Source organism: Gossypium hirsutum, chromosome A09 (assembly GCF_007990345.1).
Source record: "Gossypium hirsutum isolate 1008001.06 chromosome A09, Gossypium_hirsutum_v2.1, whole genome shotgun sequence".
Taxonomy (NCBI): Eukaryota; Viridiplantae; Streptophyta; class Magnoliopsida; order Malvales; family Malvaceae; genus Gossypium; species Gossypium hirsutum.
Window position 1 is genome coordinate 13,657,788 of NC_053432.1, and position 18,510 is coordinate 13,676,297.

Consider the following 18,510-nt stretch of genomic DNA (forward strand, 5'->3'; position numbering starts at 1 on the left):
CTTGTGTTTTGATATTCGGCTACTTCCAAACTAAATTAAGGTATGGTTTTGACTCGATTTTTGATAATTTCTACATCTTTGTGATCGTTGTTAAGTGTTCTAGCTAGCCCATGCTTAAATTCATTAGATTGTTGATGATTTGGAAATGTACCATGTATGAATTCATGAGCTTGGTGATGTTATATGTTGAAATATGAAAGCTTGATGTTGGGTTTACATGTATTGTCTTTGAATTTTTGGTGAAATTGAGTAATTTGAGCTAAATTGTAAAAATGTTATTTTGAGGGACTAAAATGTGAAATAAATGAAATGTATGGATTTCTATGAGAGCTAGGAGAATTCGGCCAAGCATGAGTATATTTAAATTTAGTGTATTTGGTGATTTGGTGAATTAAGGACTAAAGTCGAAATGTAAAAATGTGAGGGCTAATTTGCAAAATGCCCTAATTGTGTGTATATGGATTGTTTTGAATGATTTGGTGAATAAAAAGGGTTAATTTTGAATACATATAGATCAAGAAAAAAGGAATTCGGATTTAGACCGAGGGAAGACGAAGATTGTTGAATAAACATTCAAGTCGACAACTTCGAGTACGAGGTAAGTTCGTACATAATAAATGTTATTAAAGATATGTTTATTGCGAGGGTAATGCATAAATTGTATAGATATTTGATTACGTTTTGAGTATAATGATATTCGACTATGATTGGCACTAAGTGTGCGGTTTAATATAACTTCGGCTACAAATGGCACTAAGTGTGCCAGTTGGCATAGCTTCGGCTATAGAAGGCACTAAGTGTGCGATACCGATTTATTCTCGATCAATTGAGATGGCACTAAGTGTGCGGGATCGTTCTAGCTTCGGCTAATCTCTAAGCACTAAGTGTGCGGATATTCAAAGCGATTATGAGCTTTGGAAAGTTTTAAAGTGCTCGAACAAAAGGTGAGATTGAAAACGAATAAATATGAAATTATTCTGGTAAGTTTGTTACCTATGAGGTAAGTGGTAAAATGTTTAAAAGTTTATTGAATATGTATAAACATATAGTTGGTGTTGGCCTAAATTTGATGGATTAGTTGAGATGTTATAAGTATTTTTGTGATGATGTTTCATATTTCATATTGTTAATATTTTGGTACGAGCTTACTAAGCTTTTGAAAGCTTACTTGGTGTGTGTTTGCATTGTTTTATAGATTTCAAGGCTGCTACAAGCTCGGGGATTGTCAAGGATCATCGCCACACTATCGAACCTCATTTTGGTACTCTTGAAATTGTATATTTTGAAGTATGGCATGTATAGGCTAGTAGTTAAGGAAGTATGTTTTGTGATGTATATATATATTTAGCCATGTGGTTTGGCTAGTTTGTGTTTGAATTCAAAGTTGAGAATGGCTTATGGTATGTGAAGTTAATATGCTATTGTGGTATGTTTTAGTTAGATAAAAGAAATGGTAAATGTTGGTAAGTTTTGGTAGATTTAGTTTGGTTTTGGATGATGAATAGAAGGAAATGTTTTGTGTATGAATATACCTTGTGTTTATTATGAATTGGTAAGGTTAATGAGTACAGAAATGGTTGATATTGTTAAGTTATAAATGATAAATGCCATAGCATAAAGATTGGCTGAATTAGAGGTAGAATTATGCTTGTTTAATTTGCTTGTAGGATTGACCTAAAAAGGGGTGGCAAGTTGGCTTAAACCAAGCCTGCATTGTACCACAGGGTTAGGGAAGACAGGCGTGCTTTATGGCCTTAGGCTTAAGTTAGTAGCTAGCTAAGTATCACACGGTTGTAGCACACGGGAGTGTCTGTTGGCCATGGAGAAATGTCAGCATGCATGCTCTGTTTTGCCATGGCTTTGATACGTGGTTATGTCAGGCCGTGTGAGGCATACGACCTGATCACACGGGTATGTGACCTTTTAAAATTGGAAATTTCTTATAAGTTTGGAAACTTTCATATGTTATCAATTTGATCTCAAATGCATGTTTCAGCTTTGTATACTTGATTTTATGTGAATATTGAATGTGAATGAATGACTTTATTAGTAATGAAATGATATTTGTTGTATGGTGGTTCTGATTTGAGCTATAAGTTAGGTAATGCCTCTTAACCTATTTTGGCGACTGTTATAGGTTAGGGGTGTTACATTTGATTAGTATCAGAGCTATGGTTTAGTCTGTTCTAGGACTACCATAGCCTATGTGAGTCTCGCTATACATGCCATATGTCTGAAACTGCGATAGTGTGATGAATCTTGACATTGAAATGTGCGTTTATATAGCAAATGGATCCCGATAGAGCTGTAGCTGATGATGTAGAAAGTAATGCGCCTGCTCGCGCATAAGGGACGGTGCAAGCTGATTCTCGACCGGCTACAAGTAGCCTTGATGGTGAGGCTAAGCAAGCCTTCTATCAATTGAATAATGATTGGTTCACCTAATACATTAGAACCAATCTGGCTGTAGAACAACCTCCACCCCCGGTTGATCCTCCTCAAACTCCTGTTATTCCATGAGTAAATCCAATACAGTTGAGTGGACCACCAGTTGACAAGATTAGAAAATATAGAGCTGAAGAATTCTGAGCTACAACAAATGATGATGCAGAAAAAGCTGAGTTCTGGTTAGAGAATACAATAAGAGTGTTTGATGAGTTATCTTTAAGTCCAGAAGAATATATAAAATGTGTCGTTTCATTGTTGAAAGACACGGCATGTCATTTGTGGAAAACTTTAACATATGTAGTTCCGAGTGAATGAGTTACGTGGGATTTCTTCCAAGCTGAATTTCGAAAGAAATATATCAGCCAAAGATTCATTGATCAGAAACGCAAAGAGTTTCTTGAGCTTAAACAAGGCTGTATGTTTGTCACAGAATATGAGTGGAAATTTCTAAGGTTGAGTCAATATGCCCGTGAATGTGTATCATCAGAAGCAATAATGTGCAAGAGATTTGAAGACGGTTTGAATGAGAATATTCGTCTGCTAGTTGGTATTCTAGAAATCAAAGAATTTGTTGGTGCTTGTTGAACGAGCATGTAAAGTAGAATATCTTGGGGAAAGAAAAAAGAAAGGTTTATTTTGAAGCTAGAGAGCTACGAAAGAGATCATTGGGTAAATCATTTCAATCTGGATCCAAAACATTTAGAGATGATAGCAGTCATTCAAAGGCTAGTGCGGGGCATTTGGATAGAGATCGTGCTAGATCACAATTGAATTACAAATCTTTAGCCACGTCTGTTGCTAGTGTTGATAATACAAGGAATGAAAGGCCTGAATGTGATCAATATGGAAGATTACACTTTGGCGAATGCTGGGAAAAAAGTAATAACCGAGCTTGTTATAGTTGTGGTTCAAGAAATCATTTTATTAAATATTGTCCAGATTTAGCTAAAAAAGATAATGTTCAGATTCCGAGACAGAGTGGTAATGACCTCCCAGAAATTTGGGAAATGTAAGTGGTAGTCAAAGAGGAACAAAAAACACAACTGTTAGATCTGAGGCTCGTGCACCTGCTAGAGCGTATGCTATCCGAGCTCGTGAGGAAGCTTCATGAAAAGAACTATTCAACACATGATCTAGAGTTGGCTAGGATTATGTTTGCTCTAAAGATTTGGCGTCATTATTTGTTTGGTGAAAAATGTCACATTTATTCAGATCATAAGAGTTTGAAGTATTTGATGACTCAAAAGATTTGAATCTATGACAAAGAAGATGGTTAGAACTGTTCAAAGACTACGAACTTGTGATTGATTATCATCCAGGAAAAGCAAATGTTGTCGCTGATGCCTTAAGTTGGAAAACATTGTTTGCTTTGCATGCAATGAATGCTCATTTAGTTCTGTATGATGATGGTTCAGTTTTAGCTGAATTAAAAGCAAGACCTTATTCTTACAACAGATTATCGAAGCTTAGAAGATTGATAATGAGATTTTGTAAAAACGGTCTTAATGTGATGTAGAGGCTAATTTTGAATTCAGAGTTGATAAAGATAATGGCTTAAGATTCTGAGATCGAATTTGTACTCTAAGAAATTCAAATTTGATTCAGATGATTTTGAGTGAAGCTCACAGTAGTCGGTTATCTGTACATCTGGGTAGTACGAAAATGTATAATGACTTGAAACAACATTATTGGTGGTCCAAAATGAAAAGAGATATCTCTAATTTTGTTTCTAAATGTTTGATCTGTCAGCAAGTCAAAGCTAAACATCAGGTGCCATCTGGATTATTACAACCGATTATGATTTCGGAGTGGAAATGGGATCGAGTAACCATGGACTTTGTGTCAAGTTGACCTCTATCTCCAAGAAAGAAATATGCAATTTGGGTTATAGTTGATCGATTGACGAAATCATCTCATTTTATTCTGGTTCAATTTGATTATTCGCTTGATAAATTAGCTGAGTTATACATTTCTGATATAGTGAGATTGCATGGTGTGCCATTGTCTATAGTGTCAGACAGAGATCCGAGATTCACATCAAGATTTTGGAAGGAATTGCAAGATGCTCTGGGTACTAAATTGCATTTTAGCACTACTTATCATCCGCAAACAGATGGTCAATTTGAACGGATTATTTAGATACTCGAGGATATGTTGAGATGTTGCATTCTTGAGTTTGAAGGTACGTGGGAACAGTATTTACCTTTGATTGAATTCGCTTATAATAATAGTTTTCAGTTGAGCGTCAAAATGGCACCATACGAAGCTTTATATGGTCGTAAATTTCGTACACCTTTGTATTGGATAGAGCTTAGCGAAAATAAGATTCACAGGGTTGATTTGATAAAAGAAACCGAATAGAAAGTGAAAGTGATCCGAGATAGTTTGAAAGTAGCTTATGATCGTCAGAAATCATATGCAGATTTGAAAAGAAAAGACCTTGAGTTTGAGATTGGCGACAAAGTGTTTCTGAATGTGTCTCCGTGGAAGAAAGTGAATCGGTTTGGTAAAAAATGCAAGTTGAGTTCGAGGTTCATCGGGCCGTATGAAATCATCAAGCGAGTTGGGCCGGTTACTTATAGATTGAGGCTACCATTTGAGATAGAAAAGATACATAATGTGTTTCATGTATAGATGCTTCAACGGTACAGATCTGATCTTTCGCATGTAATTCCTTCATCTGAGATTGAAATTCGGTCTGATATACCTACGAAGAAAAGCCGATCCGAATCTTAGCTCGAGAGGTTAAAGAGTTACGTAATAAGAAGATTTCGTTAGTTAAAGTGATGTGGCATTGGCACGGTATTGAAGAGGCCACGTGGGAGCCTGAAGATGATATGAAACAGCAATATCCAAATCTGTTTAACGCTAAGATTTTCGGGGACCAAAATCCCTAAGGGGGAGAATTGTAACAGTCAAGTTTTGACCCTCATCAGAATAGTGGTTTCGGGACCACATATCCGAGTTAGAAAAATTTATATATTATTTTTTGTGCCTATTATAATTGAATTGATATATGTGAAAGTCTCGAGTGGAAATTTAATTGTTTGTGTGTTTAATTTGTAAAAAGGACCTAATCGCATAAAAGGTAAAAGCTATGTGCTAGATATTAAAAGTGCTTAGTTAACTTGGCTTTATATTTGAGAGGTCCTTATATGGTTATTAAGACATTTCCTTGTATAATGGACATTTATGACCATCCATTAAGTTGATTTTAAGTGATTTAGTAAGGTTAAATTTGGAAATTTATATTTTTCATATTATTTTTCATCCCATTTTTCCAAAACAAAAGAAAGAAAGGCTAGGGTTCTTTTGTTTTGATATTCGGCTACTTCCAAACTAAATTAAGGTATGGTTTTGACTCGATCTTTGATAATTTCTACGTCTTTGTGATCGTTGTTAAGTGTTCTAGCTAGCCCATGCTTAAATTCATTAGATTGTTGATGATTTGGAAATGTACCATGTATGAATTCATGAGCTTGGTGATGTTATATGTTGAAATATGAAAGCTTGATGTTGGGTTTACATGTATTGTCTTTGAATTTTTTGTGAAATTGAGTAATTTGGGCTAAATTGTAAAAATGTTATTTTGAGGGACTAAAATGTTAAATAAATGAAATGTATGGATTTGTATGAGAGCTAGGAGAATTCGGCCAAGCATGAGTATATTCAAATTTAGTGTATTTGGTGATTTGGTGAATTAGGGACTAAACTGTCAAAATGTAAAAATGTTAGGGCTAATTTGCAAAATGCCCTAATCGTGTGTATATGGATTGTTTTGAATGATTTGGTGAATAAAAAGGGTTAATTTTGAATACATATAGATCAAGAAAAAAGGAATTTGGATTTAGACCGAGGGAAGACGAAGATTGTTGAATAAACGTTCAAGTCGACAGATTCGAGTACGAGGTAAGTTCGTACATAATAAATGTTATTAAAGATATGTTTATTGCAAGGGTAATGCATAAATTGTATAGATATTTGATTACGTTTTGAGTATAATGATATTCAACTATGATTGGTACTAAGTGTGCGGTTTAATATAACTTCGGCTACAAATGGCACTAAGTGTGCCAGTTGGCATAACTTCGGCTATAGAAGGCACTAAGTGTGCGATACCGATTTATTCTCGGTCAATTGAGATGGCACTAAGTGTGCGAGATCGTTCTAGCTTCGGCTAATCTCTAAGCACTAAGTGTGCGGATATTTAAGGCGATTATGATCTTTGGAAAGTTTTAAAGTTCTCGAACAAAAGGTGACATTGGAAACGAATAAATATGAAATTATTCTGGTAAGTTTGTTACCTATGAGGTAAGTGGTAAAATGTTTAAAAGTTTATTGAATATGTATAAACATATAGTTTGTGTTGGCCTGAATTTGATGGATTAGTTGAGATGTTATAAGTATTTATGTGATGATGTTTCATATTTCATATTGTTAATATTTTGGTATGAGCTTACTAAGCTTTTGAAAGCTTACTTGGTGTGTGTTTGCATTGTTTTATAGATTTCAAAGCTGCTACAAGCTCGGGGATTGTCAAGGATCATCGCCACACTATTGAACCTCATTTTGGTACTTTTGAAATTGTATATTTTGAAGTATGGCATGTATAGGCTAGTAGTTAAGGAAGTATGTTTTGTGATGTATATATATATATTTAGCCATGTGATTTGGCTAGTTTGTGTTTGAATTCAAAGTTGAGAATGGCTTATGGTATGTGATGTTAATATGCTATTGTGGTATGTTTTAGTTGGACAAAAGAAATGGTAAATGTTGGTAAGTTTTGGTAGATTTAGTTTGGTTTTGGATGATGACTAGAAGAAAATGTTTTGGGTATGAATATACCTTGTGTTTAGTATGAATTGGTAAGGTTAATGAGTAGAGAAATGGTTGATATTGTTAAGTTATAAATGATAAATGCCATAGCATAAGGATTGGCTGAATTGGAGGTAGAATTATGCTTGTTTAAATTGCTTGTAGGATTGACCCAAAAAGGGGTGGCAAGTTGGCTTAAAACAAGCCTGCATTGTACCATACGGTTAGGGAACATGGGCATGCTTTATGGCTGTGGGCTTAAGTCGGTAGCTAGCTAAGTGTCACACGGTTATAGCACACGGGCGTGTCTGTTGGCCATGGGGAAAGGTCAGTATGCATGCTCTGTTTTGCCATGGATTTGACACATGGGTGTGTCTAGGTCGTGTGAGGCACACGACCTGATCACAAGGGCGTGTGACCTTTTAAAATTGGAAAATTTCTTATAAGTTTGGAAACTTTCATATGTTATCAATTTGATCCCGAATGCATGTTTCAGCTTTGTATACTTGATTTCATGTGAATATTGAATGTGAATGAATGACTTTATTAGTAACGAAATGATATTTGTTGTATGGTGGTTATGATTTGAGTTATAAGTTAGGTAATGCCTCTTAACCTATTCCGGCGACGGTTATGGGTTAGGAGTGTTACAACTCATTTTGAGCAGCACTGTTTTGAGCAGTTCAACAGTATTGATATGACCTTGCAGTAGATCTTTCAGCTTCTCCACATTTCTTCCACAATGCCGGTGCCTCACGATCCCGATGAATTTCACGATGAAGATCATTAATCTTATTTATTTTATTTTATTTTATTTTTCTTCTTCTTTTTAGTTGTTTTATTTTTATTTCTTTGACTTCTTTAGTTTACTTTTCTCTCAAATTCTATTTTTATCTTTATGGTTGTTTCTAATTGAGTTTGTAACCTCTTAATCTTCTTCCTTATTTGTGTTTATTTTCTTATTAGTTTGCTTCGAACCGTCCACTACATTTAGATTTGCCTACAATTTTGGTTTTCACTATTCTGGTGATTTCATCCATATTTAGGGCAAATTCAGTTTTCTCCCTCTCTTATGATATTCTACTTATTCTATGCTTTTATTTGTTTGTACATTGAGGACAATATGCATCTTAAGTGTGGGGAGGTTATTTATATTATTATTAGAAAATCCCTGAATTATTTTTTGTGTTTAAGTAATTTTCTCATACTTTGATTAGAGTGAATTTTTTTCAATTTGGGATTTTTATTGATGTTGTTTTGGAATAATTTGTAGATATTTGTGCATTGGTTGATTTAAACTTTAAGACATGAGAGAGTCAAGCATGATAAGTATTTTTCAGAAATTAAAAATTTTAGGTTGTTTCCCTGAATTGGGGTATTATCTTGAAGTTTTAAATTTGCAAGTGTGACATCAAAACTATGATTTTTTGTGAGATTTTGAGCCTATAGAGAATACATTTTTCATGCTCATTTTATTATTGGTTATGAGTCTATCAACTTGATCTGTTATTCTAGAACTTGCTTCGATTATGCATGTCTAGACCATACATTTAATTTGATATACTAAGATGATAAAGGCACTTAGGTTTTAATGCATTTAACTTATAAAAAATCTGCCTATTGATTTAATCTTTAGTGAACCATGTTGAGCCTAACACACATTTTCTTGATTAACCCGTCAATGTTAACTCATAACCCATTTTTTTCGTTGTGACTCTTTCTAGTTTTATTGACCCCTTTTTGTTGAGATTTGATTTGGTTAGTTGTCTAACTATGTTCTTTTGTTTGAATTGCTAAATCAATTCTTATTGTTCTACTTTAAAAAAATCGAAAAAAATATTGCTTAATTCTTTGTTGATTGAGCTCGAACAGTTAATTTAATATTTTATTGAAATTTTTTTTATTCTTGAATAATATTGATTGATGCACTTTCTTTTAATTCAACATTTGTTTTTTTTTCTAGTTTAGTAATTTATCAACTCGATCTTGATTATAACAAACTTTTCTAGCTTTTTTCCACACCCTTAACCTAAGCTCTATTACAACCTCTTAAAGGTCTTTTGATTAATATGTCATATCATTTTATAGTGGTGGAGATTTGATTTTCAAGCAAGGTCAACAAGAGAAGATTGAATCAAAATAATTCCTTTTTTTTAAGTAAAGTTCTATTTCTGTCAGAGGGCAATATGAATGGTATATCAAACGCACTAAACGGGTTATACGATATCTCTGGTGTGGAAGTAGGCCAACATTTCTATTGGCAAATAGCAGGTTTCCAAGTCCATGCCCAAGTACTTATTACCTCTTGGGTTGTAATTGCTATCTTATTAGGTTCCGCCGTTATCGCTGTTCGGAATCCACAAACCATTCCAACCGCCGGTCAAAATTTCTTCGAATATGTTCTTGAATTCATTCGAGACGTAAGCAAAACTCAGATTGGAGAAGGATATGGTCCATGGGTTCCCTTTATTGGAACTATGTTTCTATTTATTTTTGTTTCTAACTGGTCGGGTGCTCTGTTACCTTGGAAAATCATACAATTACCTCATGGAGAGTTAGCCGCACCCACGAATGATATAAATACTACTGTTGCTTTAGCTTTACTCACGTCAGTAGCATATTTCTATGCGGGTCTTTCAAAAAAAGGATTGGGGTATTTCAGTAAATACATTCAACCCACTCCAATTCTTTTACCTATTAACATTTTAAAGGATTTCACAAAACCCTTATCACTTAGTTTTCGACTTTTCGGGAATATATTAGCTGATGAATTAGTAGTTGTTGTTCTTGTTTCTTTAGTACCTTCAGTCGTCCCTATACCAGCCTATAGTAATGACATTTCTTGTTCGATTGTTAAGTGAATATTTTTGAACCTTAAACACTTTAAGTGCTTTTGATTGCTTTGAGTGTATTTTTAGTGATTTAGTGAGGATGGCAATTCTTATTGATTGTGAATTAAAGGTAATTACTTAAATAATGGGAGACACCTATATTTTCATACTTTAAATAAATTAACTTTATTAAATTATATAATTTATTTTTTTAGGCAAAATTGAATTAATTTTATAATAAAACTATTAAATTAATCATATATACTTAAAAGTTCATTATTTAAAGGATAAATATTTAGTACACTCACAATATACTTTTATAAGACACTTGTCAATTCCTAACCCTACTTATGTATTAATTTACCAAATAATATTCCTTATTTAATTTTTTCTTTTTTGAAAATTCTAAATCGCACTTATCAAAGAAAGTTTAGAGTTAACAAAAAAGGTGGCATGTATACATTAAAAAGAAAACATGCATGTAACTTTTTTAGTTTAAAAGCTTTCTAAGATTTTGAACAAATCTTATGTAATTAAAATTTAAATATAATTACTTAATATTTTTATATTAAAATTATCAAAATTAACCATGTATTTTTAAAATGTTAAATATTACTCAATTATTTATTTATTTTTATTGGTAACATAACTTTTTTTCTTTTTCTTTTGTTAACATAATTATTTCTTTATTTGAAAAATCTAAATTGCTTTTATTTATTTAGATTACAATAAATCTTATAAGAGTAAAAATCAAAATATTTCATCAAAGAAAAAATTTAAAAAACTGTTAACCAGTAAAATTTAGACAGTAATAACAATAATTTTTAAAATATAGATAACCTATTAATTTTTGGATATTTTATAAGGACAAATATAGTGCATAACCGACTGAATAAAGTCCTATGTAGTGGGAATATTAGAAACAAAAAATTGAATTGAATTAAAGTTTTGCAAAACATCTAAATTATCATAAAAGTTTTAGTCCTTAGAGTTGATTTCATAAAACAAAGTAAATCTGGCGATGATTTCTTGATTTGGGTAATCTTAAATTTGTCTTTAATTTTAGTTTTCAATGGAAAGATTGCATTAATCCGAGGGGTGAAACTGAACTCGTTGATGCAAAGCTTGTTTTTGATTCTTTGGTCTTAATTGGGCCAATCATGGCACACATATATATAGGCCACTTCATCCCAATGAATCGGGCCTAATTTAAATAATTGGACCCTCCCTACTCTCATCGTAATGTAAGCAGTACACATAATATATACACCTACGTGTATGTATAGATATACAAACATATCATCAATGCATATTTTTATTTAGGGTAAACTAGTAACTTAATTATTAATAAGATTTGTTTAGTCACTAAATCATGAAAACTTACAAAATAATTATTCAATTATTTGATTTTTTTAAATTTTATTAATTACTGTTGATTGGGTGACAAAAAGATAATATGACACTCTTAAATTTGGCATGATAATAAATTTAATTCTCAGCGTTTGCATATTGTAAATGTATCCAGTTAACGACAATTAACGAAACTTGATAACTTTCTCAAATTGGATTTTAGATTTTTTTATCACATTGATCCACATGGTTAACACCGTTAGCTTCTAAATATTTGAGTGATCTGGCGAAATTAGGATGTGACACATGGACAAACAAGGAAACGACAAGTGTCTTTCTCTATAATTATTCTAAAAATTATAAAAAATATATATTATAAAAATTCAAAAAATTAATCTAATAATTCAAAACATAAAACGAAACGATTAGTTAAAAATTCAAAAAATATTTTAAATATTCAATAAAAAGAGAACATATTGCTAAAATTTTATAAAATTTTAAAAAATAAATTACAAAAATATTGATCAGTCAATTTTTTGAATCGTTAAATATTTTCTCAATTTTTTTTTAATTTTCTAAAATTTTAACTATATTTTAATATTATTTTTTGTAACTTTGAACTGTTTTTTTTAATTATATATATATATATATTCAATTTTCAACTTTTATAACTTGCATATATTACATATATTTTAAAACTTGTTTACATTTTTTGAATATATATATATTAGAATAATTAAATAGGAAGAAACATGTTGCTTCTCTGTTTGTTCATGTGTCATCATCGTGTTTAGTCATGTCACGCAACTGTTAAAAAATTAATGGTGTTAGTCAGCATCGTGTTTAGTCATGTTACTCAACTGTTAAAAAATTAATTGTGTTAATCATAAGAACCAATTTATATAATAAATGCTACCTTTAGAGGTTAATGTAATTCAAGAAAAATTAAAGAATAATTTGAAAAAAAATTACCATGGTCATGAGCCCATTTATATATTAAACCAGTTATTTTTTCATATATCCTACCTTTTAGAGTGCAAAAGTAAATGATAAGGGAAAGATAAACAGTATACTATGAGATTTGGTTACTACATGGTTAAAATTCATGCGTTTACATGTGCGGAATAGAGGGTCGATCAAAAGCCTTACAATTAAGTCTACTACCACACTACTTATGATTTACTAGATGTGAATTAAAGTACTTTAGTTGTCAAATAGATCAGTTCGACTTAATCCGAATAACTATTTCTTAATTAAAAAATTCTTCATATTTATATTAATTCCAAAATACCTATTAATAAAATATTTTTAATATTTTAATGTCAAATGAATGGCGAATTTAGATAAATGAATTATGACAAATTTAAAAAGAAACTATTTTGATAAGAAAAATATTAAATTATGATTTAACTCAAGGACAAGTCGATTGTAATAAAAAAAACTCTTTAAATATCTAATTTTTACCCTTGAAAAATGTCTAACTTCTAAAATTGAAAAGTAGCTATGGAAAAACGAAGAAGCCAATATTATCATTAAAATTATTGGGAGTTAACTCAATAGCTAACTATTACTTAGCTTAGTGCATGTTGTCTTAGAATCCCTAAGATTTTATGTTTGTTCGAGAGAGATGAACAACTCTATGGCCTTAATGTACAAGACAAAAGATGAAGGTCCTTTTTTGCTTACCAAAATGAAGAAAAGTCAGTTTTGTAAATGATAGAAACACTTCAAGATCTTATCCCATAAATAATTTAGTAATAAGTAAACAAATAAAAAAACCCATGAAAATGTATTTATATAAAATGGTACTGCTTCTCCCATTTTGTGGGGCTTATGAAGTTTGAAAGTTCCTAATGAAATGTCCCACATAGATATGGCCAGAGCTGTGCCATTCAGTCATATGGTTTTGGTTGTTTCCTCCCATACCTATGGTCACTTTTCTTCCCTTTTTTAAATCCAAACCATACTTTTTTTTATAAGACAATACCAGAGAAAATAAACATGAAAGCATCTAGATCAAGTCATCAATTTTACCGAATACACTCAAATTTAACTTTTCTCGTACTCACATAAAACATAAGAACAATCATCATCTAAGATATCATTAATAGAAAAGAGACAACAAATTCAAAGTAATTCGACTGAAATAAAATTACTTACGCTAAAATGTGAATTAATTTACATAAATCCAACAAAAAGAAAATGATTGAAAGCTAAAATTAATGTAAGACACACTTATCAACAACCCTGATATATTCAAATAACTATTTGAAAAATCATACCATAATTATTTACAATCAATTACCAACACAATATCATCCACATGCAACAACTTAAGCTAAGAAAGAGTCTCACCAACCTAAAATATGCCTATATATTTTAAATCTTTATGTTTCCTTCAAAACCCAAATGTTATGCCTATATATTTTAAATCTTTATGCTTACTTCCATTTACATGTGATAGAAAGAAGGGACAAAGGCCTGCCCTGGCAGCTTCTGATTTGCTCCATAGATATTTTCTTCAATAAAGAAAATGAAAACATATATTATATTATGTTGGAGACATAAAAGTTAACCCATCAAGAAATGACTTCTCTCCGTCACCTAAAATTTCCAACTCTTTCTCATAGGTGTCATTAGAGTGCTTCGAATAAGTTAAAATATTTTCGAATTATTTGGATTTGGTTTAATAAGTAATACTAAACTCAAGTATTTTATTAACAATTTTGTACTTAAATATTTGTCATGTCCTGGGTTTAAATTTTCTTTTTAATTTGATAATTTTTTAATGCTCAAAGAATAATGGACAAGGCAACGCAAAGAACACAAAAAAAATGTATAGAGAAGAGAACAATATGGTAATGCTTGGAAACGGAAATCTCTTTTATTTCTATTTTTTAAATTTTCTAAAGGAAAAAGACAAATTATTATAGCTGTCAAGAGTGGTTTTTTATTTGCAACAGCGAAGCAATTTGTAGTTATTAGATATTATCATATTAAAAACAAAGAGTGCGGCGTATAATTTATAAAAAACATGTATATATATTTTTCTGTTAAAAGTTGGAAAAAATATAGTTAATTTCATAAAATGTCCTCAAATTATGATTCAAATTTTAAATTGGTCCCTATTGAAAAATATGGGAAGACTAAAGAAGTGTTGAAAGGAGTGCCTACTCTTTGAACCCTTGCGGCAGAATGACTTGTTTTCAAATTAGTGTTATTGGAAATTTATTGAACCAAATATTTGGGATGTGCTGGGATTGTGGATTGCATCTAGCTTATCAATGGATGTCATATCACTTGAGGAAACTTATATAGAGGATCGAATCTCACTTATTGAGCGGAGTAGAATTGGAATGGATCGTTGGAGACTTAGCTACAACAATCCTTGTTTAAATTGATTGTTATTTTTATATTGTATTCAACTTATTTAGTTGCTTTTTAATAGGGATTATGATAAATCTTATTTATGTTAGCAAGACTCGAAATATTCTATATAATTGAGATGACTTGTATAAGTTATTGTACTAAGAGAGATAATACTTAATCTATAGTGAGGAACTTTATTTTATAAGTGCATTGTGTTAGTAAAACCTATTGAGTTGTGGTTTTACTTGCTAAGTTCACAAGGGTGAATTTAGTGGGAAGAGTATCAATCTTCAAGGTACAAATGTGAGAAAATTGTCATAGATGTCTGATAGATTTAGGTTCGCTTATTGTAAGTGTTGAAGATAGTGAATATTTCTCACGAAGCTAGGCTCCACAAATGTAGGGAAATCGGACCCCATAAACAATCTTTGAGTCCCTTGTTTTATGCTTGTTACCGCATGCAAAGAAGTTCCCACTACTTTAGCCATACCTTCTAAGCACCTAGCTTATTCTTCAACAAACATTCGGGTTAACAATTTGTATCAGAGTCTACCACTTAACGCAACTAGTGGAGATTCTTGGTGTTGCTAGATTCAAGTTATGGAAGGTTCGTCTGCTTCACATCCCTTTATGCTAGAGGTTGGTAATTATGCATACTAGAAAACGCGTATGAAGGCGTACATAAAGTCCATTGATGAGAAGGCCTAGAGTGCAGTGCTTATTGGATGGGAACCACCCAAGGTGGATTCTGAGGATGAAAGAATGACTAAGCTAAAGGTTTAATGGACCACCAAAGAAGAAAAGCTTGCTAATGCCAACTCTAAAGCTTTATGCGCTATCTTCTCTAGAGTAGACTTGTAGGAATTCAAAAGGATCGCAAAGTGTACTGTGGCCAAATTGGCATGGGATATTTTGGAGATGGTTGATGAATGTATCTAAGATACTGATGTTGACATCAAGATTTGATAGCCTAAGAATGCAAAAATCAAAGATTGTTGGAGAGTTCTATACAGAGTTGGGTGATTTTTCAGATCAGGCATTTGCATTTGGAAAGGAATACTTTCCAATGTCGAACTGGTTTGGAATGTGTTGAAATCTCTTCTTAAGAGATTTTCATCAAGGTTACAACTATTGAAGAGGCCAAGGATCTTGAAAGGTCGGTTGTTGGTGAACTTATTGACTTTTTATAGACATTGGACATTAACTTTGATGAGGCTAAACACAATAGAGCAAAAGGAGATAGAAACATTGTTGCTCAAGTGGGTAAGGAAGTGCTAACTTTCCAGAATGCTGCTATTGAATATCTCTAGAAGTAGATTGCCTTACTCACACAAAAATTTAATAAGGCTCTCAAGAAGCAGAAAATGAGGTTCAAGAAGTTTAAAGCAGTGCCATTGTCTCTATAAACAAATCAAAGGGAATAGTAATAAAGGAGGAACTTAAGAATGACAAGAAGAAAGGTGTCCACTGCTATGATTGTCAAGGATATGGTCACATCTAATCTGAGTGTGCTAACACTCTAAAGGAAAAAAAGAAGTCAACTCTTTGTTACTTTAAGTGATGAGGATTCATATAGTGGATCTGATTAAGAACATATTCATCATAATTTTATTATTTTTGCTACAAGTACTGACAAAGGAGATGATGAAGATTTTAATGACCATTCAAATATTGGTTTGGATGAAGAATTTCTGAAAACTTACAAAGAAATGTTAGGAAATTAGGGGCAAGTCTTTGAAATCAGCTCTCAGTTGTCATAGGAGAATAAGCTGTTGAATGATGAAAAAACAATCTTAGATAAATAGGTAGATGCAAAAGAGTCTCTTCTAGTAGAGGAGCTTGATAGTCTTGTGAAGTTCAAGAAGGAACTTGTTGAAACTAAACTCATGCTTCAGAAATTCACCTCCAGTAGCAAAAAACTTGATGAAATCTTAGAAGTTGGAAGGTGAGATTCAGGAAAGGGAGGCTTAGGGTATCTTGACAAAGGGAAGGCTATGATCTAAAGTCCTACGATCTTTGTGAAGGCCTCAAGTTCTAGTGTTACTAATGAAAGCTCAAAGCTCATGTTGATCAAGAGTTCCAAGAAGGAAATCACTTGACACGAAGATATTTCTCGTTATTGTGGAGCCTTTAGACATATAAGGCCTAGATGTTTAAAGATGCCACACGATTTAAAGTGGAGATGTGTAGTTTATAAAGAAGTGTCTACTCCTCGTGGGACATCAGAAGTGAAACAACAGAAACAAATGTGAGTGAAGATGGAAACAAAGTGTATGCTAGTTGTAAACCAATCACTAAAGTCCACTATTAAAGGAGTATGGTATTTTGATCGTGGTTGCTCTTAGCACATGAAAGGTAATCGGTCTTATCTGACTCATTTTGAGAAGTCTTCTATTAGAAGGGTGACTTTTGGTGACGGAAAGAAATGAGTGATACTCGACAAATGGATTGTGAATTTTCTTGACATGCCTTGATTGAAGAACTTATTATTGGTGAATGATCTTAAAGCCACTCTTGTAAGCATCAACCGACTGTGTGACAAATGTATCTTGTTAATTTCACTAAAGACAGGTGTATAGTTACCATTAGATCTAATGAAGTGGTCATGGAGGGTGTTTGTACTTTTGATAATTGCATCAAGGTGATGCTATCTGTCAACTGCAATGGTGTTGCAACCCTAGAATTAGAGTTATGATAAGAGAAGCTTGGTCATATCCACTTTAAGGGTCTATAAAGATTGGTTAAGTATGAGGCAATTTGAGAAATCCCAAAGCTTTCAAGAACCATTCCTAAGGTGTGTAGCAATTATATGAAAGGTAAATTAAAATGCCCCTAAAATTATTATGCTATAAAATACGCATTTAGTTGAGATCGTACATAGTGGGTTTCTCTTCTTCTTCTTCTTCTTTTTTTTTGACAAAAATGGACCTGAAGGCCACTACCTCAATTAACATAAATAAAAAATTACACAATTATGGATATTGCTTGGGTACTCCAAATCGAAAAATAAATGACACTAATTTTTTAGCGCAAGATAACAAAGGAGGCTCGCAAATTTATTTCTACCACAGCTAATCCATTTTACTTTGAAAATGGCGAATGTAACACCCTGATTTTTGAGATTTTCGTAATTTCTGAGAATTTGATAATTTTTTTTAAAATTTGGTATTTAGTTGTGAAATTCATAATTGGAGTGTGTAAATGGGCCTATGGAAGGCCCATGTGTTGACCAAAACCCGGTAAAATTTTTGGAAGTTTGGAATTAAGGAGTTACGAATATTGGATAGGTGGCCTTATCAAAAGATGTGGGTAAAATGTGACACAAGAGAGCCCCTGGAAAAGTGGTTAAGTGACGCCACTAAGGAGCTAAAGAAGTGGCGTGTGAGTGGCTGGGGGAAACCAAGGTTCGATTCACTAAGCTGGCAATTGTGTGTTATTTTTATGACTTGAGCATGTAGGAGTTTGAGGCCGTATGAAACTCTGTTGGAGAGAGTTTGAATCAGTCAAATGCATGAATTAAGAAGGGATAAGGGGAGAAAATCTTGGAGTTGTTTGAAGGAATTTGAATTGGAAGGAGTAGGAGCCGAACGGGGGTGCTTGTGAGTGTAAATTCGGCCAAGGAGTTTTGGGGAGTGTGTTTTCAGCAATTGAGAAGAGTATAGGTGCCGAATTGTTCCTAACCCATTTCGGGTTTTGT

General features: G+C 32.5%; 1 protein-coding gene across 1 annotated transcript; it reads left to right on the forward strand.

The window, feature by feature from the left end:
• Positions 1-9,383: 9,383 nt before the first annotated feature.
• Positions 9,384-10,124, forward strand: LOC121205974 (ATP synthase subunit a, chloroplastic-like). Its single transcript, XM_041076123.1, has one exon. The coding sequence runs from the start codon at positions 9,450-9,452 to the stop codon at positions 10,122-10,124; it is 675 nt and encodes a 224-aa protein (XP_040932057.1). The 5' UTR covers positions 9,384-9,449.
• The last annotated feature ends 8,386 nt before the right edge of the window (positions 10,125-18,510 follow it).